We start from the raw sequence: 10,456 nt of genomic DNA on the forward strand, positions 1-10,456 counted from the left end.
ATGGCACCAGAGAGAAAGTTACATTTCCTGGAAATCTCTCCAGTGAACTTATGGCATTAGAGAGAAGTTACATTTCCATGTCTTAGAAATTTCCATGGCATTAGAGAGAAAGTTACATTTCCGTGATTTGATAAATGTACACATTGGTGTATTGGTTAATGATAAGGCTGTTGCAAATATTTCCGTGCTAACCATTTCGTTCTAATCAATTCTTATAGTGTCTTAGCCAATTAGCCTTCCATATCTTAGCCAATTAACCTTCCGTATATATCCTCACGCGGAGAAGTTTCTATTGATTCTATGAATTTGGTTGTGTCGGTGATCAGTTTGAAGAAATTCACAGATGCAATCGGTAATTTAGGTAATTATTGTTGAAGACTTATCGACCCTGCAACATATTATGCGTCCCTATTAAATGACCGGATCGTAGAATCCCAGCAGTCAACTTCAGCGTAAAACAAGTAGCAGAGCGGTCGATTTCCAATATTTTCTCATAGGGCGTACATTCGATAGTGAGAAATGGACAAACATCAGATATTCTTAACTATTTTGCTTGTGGCTTTGTCATCCATTCCGGCACTTCATGCAGAGCTTGTAGCTGCGTTATTGTCTGAAGATTATTACGAGAAGTCATGCCCCTTTGTAGTTCCCATTGTAAGTTCAGAAATGCATTTAGCGACGGCAAAAGAAGCTCGTGTGGCAGCCTACATACTTCGCCTCCATTTTCACGATTGCTTTGTGCAGGTACTGTATTTTAATTTTCACAACTCAAAATCATATGTTTTTATTGCTTTGGGATTAAGATCGTGTCACCAAAGTTTTGCATCCTATTCTTATAATATTTAGGATGTATATTCTATTTTTTATATGGGGTATAGATTTTAGGAATATCTTAAAATGTGATTGTTCTTAAAGAAATTAAATAATTAACTTTTTTTTCTTGAATGTCAGATTTTAAGATATTTTGGAAATTTGCAATCAACATAAAAATGATTCACTCTTCTTATCTATTTATTATTCCACTTATCTATTTATTATAAGACCATTATACATTCTATTTATCTGATGGGAAAATCTGCGATCAATATAAATTCAAAATCCAATTTTGTCCAAAGAAAAACTTGTGACATAAACAAAATTTTGATTACACAGTTTTTACAGGCTTACTTCTGGTCTAAAATTTAAACCATGGTTACTATTTTTAGTCATTGCATAATATTTGGAATTAATGCAGGGATGCGATGCGTCTGTGCTGCTGGATGACACGCCCACCTTTATAGGGGAGAAAACAGCGAGCCCAAATGTAAATTCGCTGAGAGGATATGAAGTTATAGATGCCATCAAGGAAAGGCTAGAGGCTGTGTGTCATGCCCCTACACCTGCGGTGATCTTCCAACCGCTTGTAGCGAGGTGCGACACCACCGAGCGCTTTCTTTTTAACAATACTAACACCCGTGGACTATGCCTACTTCAACATGAACATACTTAGCTTATGCAACTAAATAAAACATTATCCTTTATACTTTAGTGAAGACCATTCTCAATTATTAACCATGAACAATAAACTGAGAACATCAACAATAATCAAGTACAAAGGGAGGGGCAACTCCCAGAAAGTCTGCCCAACAATGTATTATAACAGCTTTTCTTTGATAGTACAAATACAAGTGATGCTTGACAATCTTCAAGCCAACGCTTAGAATAATTTTACAACAAGGCATAAACCACCCTTCTTACAAATTATGTGCACCTTCGCACAAAGTGAAACGCTCACCCGAACCTCCCAATTCACCTTGCCAAATCCTGCACACAATTGCCTGTCCAATCTCCACCTCTCAACCTGGGTCAAAATTCCATCTCCACACAAGGGAGGAACTACACATAAGACATGTATATTCCCCTTTTACCCCTGCGCAGCCTTTTTACCCCTTTCGCTGATTTAGAAGTGCGAATGATTCGATGATGAAATGAGGTGCAGCCACCTCTCATATATACGCTTCATACCTTAGCACATAACTTTGGGCCGACATGTAAAATAATGCCATGAAGCCCTCACGTCATATTTTATGTGTGTCGGCTTGGTATATTTTGTTGCCCATCGTTCCATGCGTATAAACCCCTTGCACGCTCTCATAATGTATGCGTTCACGTGTGATAACACTTAGCCAATTTTCGTGAGTTTTACTAATGTCGCAGGTTTCGTCGCAAGTCCTACCGCAGCTCGTCGCAATCGTCTCATGTTCCATTGCAGCTCGTCACAATCTTGGCTGTCGTGCGCGGCTGTCGTGCGCCCGTGCCCGGCACCCGTCGCACCATCACCCGAAGCCCTGACATTCTCCTCCACCTGAAATCGTTGTCGTCCTCGACAACATACCATCATCCATGATGTTGTCTCCTCCACATAAGGCAAACATCACTGCAACATATGTAGAACAACTGTCTCCACCATGTCTCGGCCTAGTGACCAACTGCCACTAAGCTCACTATACAAAGTATGTATCTCCACGATCCATGTCTAGGTCCATGGAAACTCCATCCATATCATCTACAACATGTCATTATCGATCATACCTGCTCCATATGCTTGAGGACTCACTGCCATGAGCAGCTAACAATGAGCCCATCTTCTTACTCATCTAAGAAGATGTAGAGGGAGTAGAGCATGAAGGCTCTCCCTCACTAATCAACTCGATCCATCTATCAGGATCCTCAAACTCCATCATTTGTAGATAAGCAACCCAGTCTTCCTTCTGGACATCCGGCTTCACATATACCTCATCATCATCATTATCATCTTCCACCAGCTCTACCCTTCTTGTTAAGTCCAAGATGCTATCTGAAAGTGTCTTGATGACCAATGATTGTTCCACAAGCTTTGCCTCAACAGTGGACAACCGCTTGTTCTCTTTTTCCTTATCCTCCATTTGCATCGCTCCCACTTTACAATGAGGCCTTGTTGCACCAATGGTAGGCACACCAATAGGTACATCTTCCCTTCCATCATAAATGTAGAGCTTCTTCAAATGTGGTACAATCATAGCATCAAACTGCTTCATAAACTCCATCCCCAATACAGCCTCATAGTCATCAATCCGCACTATAGTCAAGTTCACCTTCCCGGTCCATTCACCAAGTGTAGTGTCCACCTTCTCAGCTATACCAAGGATGTTCATAGGAGGAGAATTCACTGTCTTCATTTGCGCCTTTGCCGGTACAAATTTCAGCCCAATTCTTCTTGCAGTATCTTCTCCCATGAAGTTGTGAGAAGCCCCACTATCTACCATAGTGAGCACATTAGTATCTCCAATCTTCATTCGAACATACTCTAACTTGTTTCTTTCTGGATCGTCCTTAGAGACTGCTTTTGTAGTAGCAGAAGCACCAAGTATCTGCATCATCCCCACAGAAGCATCATTATCCTCATCATCAGATTGTGCAACCGTAGCCACCTTTAGTTTAGAGGGACAATTCTTCACCGTGTGTGGTCCTTCACATAACCAACACTTCAAAGGTTTCTTCATCTTTGCACCATCATCTGATTTTGGAGTATCATCATTCTTCTTCTCTTTTGGCTTTTCGGACTTCTTCTTTCTGTCATCAGAAGTTTCCTCAAAGTGATCCACCATCCTATCAACCACAGCAAAAGCTTCTTCAAGTGTTCTAATCTTCTGTCTCCTCACCTCATTGCGTGCCCAAGGTTTCAATCCCATAATGAAGTTGAACACCTTGTCTTTTTCTGCCATGTCATTAAGTTCCAAAGCTGCACTTGAATACTCTTGCTGGTATGCTTGTAGGCTTCCTGTTTGCTTTATGTACTTGAGTTTGGTCCTTGCTTCCCATGTGTCATCCTGAGGACTGAAGTGGGTCTGCAAAGCCTTCTTCAAGTCTTTCCACGAAGTGATGTCATCAGCACTGCCATTGGTAATCTGGTCCACCCTCCTTCGCCACCACATCTTAGCATCCTCTGTCAAGAACTGAGTAGCTACCTTGACTTGTGTCTCACCATCAACCAGGTTCAACCGCTCCAAGTACTGCTCCACATCCCACAAGAAGTTGCCAAGAATTGCGGCCTTCCTTGTTCCATCATAAGATTCTGGTTCTTTGACCTTTACATGAGGCACTCCTCCACCTGAGTTATGTCCCACGGCCTTCTTCACAATTGTAAGCTCATTCTTTGTATCTTCAAGAGTCTTCTTCAAGTTCTCAATTTGTGCAAGACCTTGATCCCTTGATTCCTCGACTTCTTTGACCCTTTGTTCGAGTTGTGCACACCTATATTCAGTGTACTCATTTTGTGTCTTGAGCTCATCATTCTGTATTCGAAGTTCATCGAGTTTCTCTTCAAAAGAAATCTCCATATTCTCTATCTTTTCTGACATCTTTTCAAGGAACCCAATAGTAGTATCCTTCATAACATGACTAGACCCAGCCTGAGATTCAGTTGCCATCTCTAACAACTTCTTTCTCTTTTGTAATCTAGTTTCGACCATCCAACAGCTTCACCAAGTTACCTGCAATTAGAACCAACCCTTGTTCTACTTCGTGTGAAATGGTTTCCTTCACCTGCAAGCACCCTTTCCACTGTCACGAGCAACCTTTGCTCACCAGCTCTGACCGAGATCTGATACCAACTGTCACGCCCCTACACCTGCGGTGATCTTCCAACCGCTTGTAGCGAGGTGCGGCACCACCGAGCGCTTTCTTTTTAACAATACTAACACCCGTGGACTACGCCTACTTCAACATGAACATACTTAGCTTATGCAACTGAATAAAACATTATCCTTAATACTTTAGTGAATACCATGAACAATTATTAACCATGAACAATAAACCGAGAACATCAACAATAATCAAGTACAAAGGGAGGGGCAACTCTCAGAAAGTTTGCCCAACAATGTATTATAACAGCTTTTCTTTAATAGTACAAATACAAGTGATGCTTGACAATCTTCAAGCCAACACTTAGAATAATTTTACAACAAGGCATAAACCAGCCTTCTTACAAATTACGTGCACCTTTGCACAAAGTGAAACGCTCACCCGAGCCTCCTAATTCACCTTGCCAAATCCTGCACACAATGGCCTGTCCAATCTCCACCTCTCAACCCGGGTCAAAATTCCATCTCCACACAAGGGAGGAACTACACATAAGACATGTGTATTCCCCTTTTACCCCTGCGCAACTTTTTTACCCCTTTCGCTAATTTAGAAGTGCGAATGATTCGATGATGAAATGAGGTGCAGCCACCTCTCATATATACGCTTCATACCTTAGCACATAACTTTGGGCCGACATGTAAAATAATGCCATGAAGCCCTCACGTCATATTTTATGTGTGTCGGCTTGCTATATTTTGTTGCCCATCGTTCCATGCGTATAAACCCCTTGCATGCTCTCATAATGTATGCGTTCACGTGTGATAACACTTAGCCAATTTTCGTGAGTTTTACTAATGTCGCAGGTTTCGTTGCAAGTCCTACCGCAGCTCGTCGCAATCGTGTCGCGTTCCATCGCAGCTCGTCGCAATCTTGGCTGTCATGCGCGCCCATCGTGCACCCGTGCCCGGCGCCCGTTGCACCATCACCCGAAGCCCTGACACTGTGTGCCCCATTATTGTGTCGTGTGCTGATATAATTACCCTTGCTGCTAGAGATGCAGTTGTGCTGGTATGTTATACATTTGTTTCATAGTTGATTTAATCTAATTGTATATTTGAGAATATTTTGAAAGGGGAACAATATTAGTTAAATCAATTATTTAATTTTTCTCTAAGATTTAATTAGATATTTTGAAAATGTTGTGATTAATATTGTTTTAATCAATTTTTTATTACTTTCTAATTTAATGTATTTAAATTAATTATTTGATGTGATTTTTAATAGGTAAGAAATTAAATAGTAAAGATTTTTATAGTTATTTATATTGAAAACAAATTATAAAAGTTTTAATATTGTTCGTCTTTCTTTTCTTTTTTTTGGACATTTCACTTATCATCAAAGACCAAAACTAAAAATAATAAGTAGAATATCCAAAAAAAAAAAAAAAACACAACAACAAACAAAATTAAAAATTCTATACAAAATTTCATCTAAAATTCCTTTAGAAAATGTAAGAAAGAATCTTAATCAAATTCTATTCATATAAAATTGATCTTAAAAAAAATCCTCTAGAAAATGTTAAAAAGATCTTAATCAAATTTTATTGATATAAAATTCCTCAATCCCTCTTTTAAGTCTCTTCTTTGTTACCTGCCAGGCCGGAGGTCCAGACTGGGGCGTCCCATTGGGAAGAAAGGACTCAAGAAGCGCTAGTTTGAGCGAGGCAAACAACAACATTCCCACGCCCAATTCAAACATCCAGACTCTCATTGAAAAGCTTTTATTACAAGGCCTCACAGCCACAGATATGGTGGCACTTGTTGGTCAGTGAATACCAACTCTGGAGCATTTTTGGATATTGATTTTTGTGGGCATTTTTATGTCTATTTTAGATTCTCAGAATATTTCTTACAGTTAAAAGAGGGTTTAATTGTTTGGCTTCTCTCATTATTGTTATAATCTCCAAGATATTTTCGGTATCTGCGATCTACAAAAATTTAACAGATTTTTGTGAAGATAAACTTTTGTTAAAAACTTTTAGAGTTTCGTCTTGCGCAGGTGGGCACACAATTGGACAAGCTCGATGCACAAATTTTAGGGAAAGGATTTATAATGGCGGGAGTGAAGGCAATGAACTTTATGCATCTGGACTGAGAGCAATTTGCCCTCCATCTGGTGGCGATGACAACATATCGCCCTTGGATCATGCAACTCCAACGTTGTTCGACAATTCATATTACGTCAACTTAGTGAATGGGGAAGGGCTCCTCAACTCTGACCAGGTTATGTATTCAGGTGGCTTGGGGAGCGTACTAACGGCGCATATTGTCAAAGATTATGCTACTGACGCTCTGGGGTTTGCCAAGCAGTTCGCGGACTCAATGGTGAAGATGGGAAATATAGTGAAGCCTGAAACTTTTCTGACTGGTGAAGTAAGGAAGAACTGCCGCGTAATCAATGAATGAAAACTTTACTTCTTCGCATTTTCATAAAATTTGAATAACGGGGAGGAATAACAGAGCCGATTTTTGAGCGAAATATCGCTTCTTCATAGTAGAAAGTATGATTTTACCTCTTGTTTTCTCAAATTCTATTAAAAACCATTGTAGTGATTTTAGGTCAAGTTCTTCCATGGAAATTATATTATTGCTAAGTTACATAGATTTAATTGTTCAGAATTGCAAGGTTTTTTTAAGAGATTTGTTATTCAAAGTCATATATGTAAAGTATTATGGGTTACGAGATTTGTTATTCAAAGTTATTTGTGGATGTGAAAAAAGTATGTTTAGAGAATCCACCTATGTCATGAGAATTGAACAAAATTCCTCTGGAAAAAAAATAAAGAATTATATATGTCATTCTCATAAAATATGCGAAATTTCGAACAGATCCAACGTTACATAATTTAATTGATATTAAATCTCAATGGAATGAATTGAAAGTAGATATTAACGGAATGAATAAAAAATGTCATGCTTATACAATCACGCCAATATTAAACAAACCTAACGTCGTATAATTTAATTGAGATTGCACCTCAATCAAATTAAAAAATGCCAGACTCGCATACATTCACGCCAATATTAATCTAATCCAACGTTAGTCCCGACGCCATTCCACAGCAGCTTGAGTATACTTTGGGTTCTCAGTCAAAAGGGCGTTTGAGTTGAAATTTGACAATGTCTTTCAGTTTATAAAAATAAAAATAAATATCTAAAAGTTAAATGATATTTAAACAAAATTTAAATGAAAAATATAAAAAAATAATAAATGAAAAATATAAGATATTTAAACAAAATTTAAATGAAAAATATATAAAATATAAAAAAGAAACACCAATTACAAAAAAAATTGAAAATTATAAAAATAACCCAACCAGAAAGTAAATATATATATATATATATATATATTCATATGGATTAGTTTGTATTTAAATTATGTTGGAGAATGCATACGAAAATACATTATGGTTGAAAAATCTTTTCAACCATATCAAATATTTATGATGATGATGATGATGGTTAACGTCCGTTGAGACCAAATAATGATCTATGGGACCTAAAAAGACATTATTTATTTTGATTTAAGATTTTATTCCTATGCTCAAAAAGCTTGGAGAGAAGCCTCCCGAGTTCACTATAATTTTGGCATTGTAAAAGGTTAGGAAGGTCAGTATTGTAACAAAGGTTGTGAAATTGAGATCTAATGTGGTTGTATGCAGGGCACTCTAAGAGGAAGTGGTTTTCATCCTCGATGCTCCTATTCTCACAAATATGGCAGATCCTTTCCATCCATGGTGTTTTAGGAACTGTCCAACGGCCAGTTTCACTATGGAGCTCATGAGAATTCGCTCTAATCTTTGCTATATTAATTTTCTTCTTTGAGCTAATTAAAATAGAGAGATACTTTTGATCTTCAAGGGTGGGGTTGGTGACCTTCTTATAATAACTTAATTTTCTTTTAGACGCTAAATCTTTCTCACACCACAATTTTTCTTTGAACTTAGAAGTAACAATATCTTTAATGTTATTTATGTTTTGCAAAGCATCATTCTCATTGATCTCCCAATAGTTTAACCAGGCCCTTGTGTCCTTATGCCATCCTCGGTTAAGCCTTAGGTGGTTTTGGCTGGAATTTAAAGCTAGCTTAGGAAGTCTATGATTGTCTATGTTATTGAGCTTGTGCTTGTACAATAGAAACCTGAGCATAGCCAGGCTCTCAATAGGAGAAAGACCTGCTTCTATAAGGAGAATAGGATAGGGTGTATTACTTTTAATTTTCAGGTTATAAGTTATAAAACGCTTCTGGATTTGCTCAATCTTTCTCCATGATTCTCTGGAGATGCTGCAGCCTCAAACTTCACAACCATATAAGATAATATTATATTTAAAATATAATATTTAACATCTTGACTTAATAGTTTTATTAAATAAAAATATATTTTTCAATGATTAGAAACTGATGTTATATTTAATTAGTAAATGTAATATTTTTATAAATGAATATCATTAGATTGTAATCTCAAATAATATTTTTTTATACTAAATATATTATTTATACTTTATAGAAATTTAAAAATTATGTGGTAATGATTTTATAATTAGATTTGCAGATATATGTGTTTATTTTGGAGTAAATTTTTTAGAATTTTAATTTAATTATAAAAATTATTAGCTGGATAGTTGCCGAATGGATGCTCATGGTCTCGACTAAGATTTTGAAACCCTAAGGGTCAAGATCGATATGGGCGATGGCAGAGCTGAAGATTAGGGTTTGAATCACAGAGATCTGCAGGAGTCGACGGGAGTAAGAGATTGAGGCATCGGCAAAGAGCAGGGACCCCTTGTGCATAGTTTGAACAGTAAATCCAGAATCTCACCGCAAGGAACAAACAAAAGCAGGCAGAGCTGAAGGAAGTTATGGAAAGTAGGCAGGGGAGGGGAGAGATCCCCTCCTACAAAAATGTAACAGTCGGGGAAGCAAGCGGAAGCAGACCGCAGAGAAACACAAGGGAGAGCAGCAGAGAGGCACCAGTAATGGGAAATCAATGGCAATCGAAGATAGGAGGCCGATGCTTACCAAGAGCACAGAAAAAGCCAAGGTATGTAATACCCAACAACAAACTAGAGGAATACAGTTGTTATATGAGAGACCACGCTTTGATATGCAAGTTTGTAGGGTTTTGGCCAACAGAAAAGGATTTATTTAAATGGATTCAACAAAGGTGGAGGCCAAAAGGGCATATAGACCTAAAATTAGGTGCGAAAGGGTTTTTCACAGTCATATTTGCAAATTTAGAAGATAAGGAAAGAACATTTGAGGAAGGACCATACTTCATGAACAACACAGGTTTGTTCATGAGGCACTGGGAGGAAAGATATAACCCAGAAAACGAAAAAATGCTGGCAGCACCCATCTGGGTCAGATTGTTCGACCTGCCTGTAGAATTTTGGGATCCTGACATTCTCGAAGGGATTGGCAATAGTATTGGCAACTTTGTCAAGGTAGCTGAATCAACTAAAAGAGGGAAATACATGTCCTATGCAAGGTTGTGCATCTACATGAACATAGCTGAACCATTGCCTGAGTATATAGAGCTAGAGTATCATGATGAGATATGGCAACAACCAATAGACTATGAACACATACCTTTCAGGTGCAGAAGGTGTCATGAATATGGGCACCTGTATAAACAATGTCCGGTAAATAAAGAGGAGGAAACTATTAGACAACAAGAAGAAGAGCAAAGGAGAGCACAGAGAACAGAGGATGGAGAAGAGGGTTTCCAAGAGGTAACTAGGAGGAAGAAACCGGGAAAAGAAGGAACAAATATACAAATACAAACAAGACATGA

At 38.0% G+C, this 10,456-nt stretch overlaps 1 protein-coding gene across 1 annotated transcript; it reads left to right on the forward strand.

Moving 5' to 3' along the window:
- The first annotated feature begins 511 nt into the window (after nucleotides 1-511).
- On the forward strand, nucleotides 512-7,067 carry LOC149223446 (peroxidase 4-like). Its single transcript, XM_089383302.1, has 5 exons — nucleotides 512-744; nucleotides 1,235-1,362; nucleotides 5,595-5,670; nucleotides 6,260-6,425; nucleotides 6,661-7,067. Exons 1-5 carry the CDS (start codon nucleotides 520-522, stop codon nucleotides 7,065-7,067), a joined length of 1,002 nt encoding a protein of 333 aa, XP_089239428.1. The 5' UTR covers nucleotides 512-519.
- Nucleotides 7,068-10,456: the final 3,389 nt, after the last annotated feature.

Source organism: Pinus tabuliformis, chromosome Q, assembly GCF_031772625.1.
Source record: "Pinus tabuliformis cultivar Carrire ecotype Pingquan chromosome Q, CPIR1, whole genome shotgun sequence".
Classification (NCBI taxonomy): Eukaryota; Viridiplantae; Streptophyta; class Pinopsida; order Pinales; family Pinaceae; genus Pinus; species Pinus tabuliformis.

Bases quoted from the DNA above. Each gene is read 5' to 3' on its own strand.
- LOC149223446 (XM_089383302.1), top strand. From the start codon at position 520: ATGGACAAACATCAGATATTCTTAACTATTTTGCTTGTGGCTTTGTCA. The intron at 1,363-5,594 runs GTGTCATGCCCC...CATCACCCGAAG, and splicing joins AAGGAAAGGCTAGAGGCTGT to CCCTGACACTGTGTGCCCCA. The intron at 5,671-6,259 runs GTATGTTATACA...GTTACCTGCCAG, and splicing joins CTAGAGATGCAGTTGTGCTG to GCCGGAGGTCCAGACTGGGG.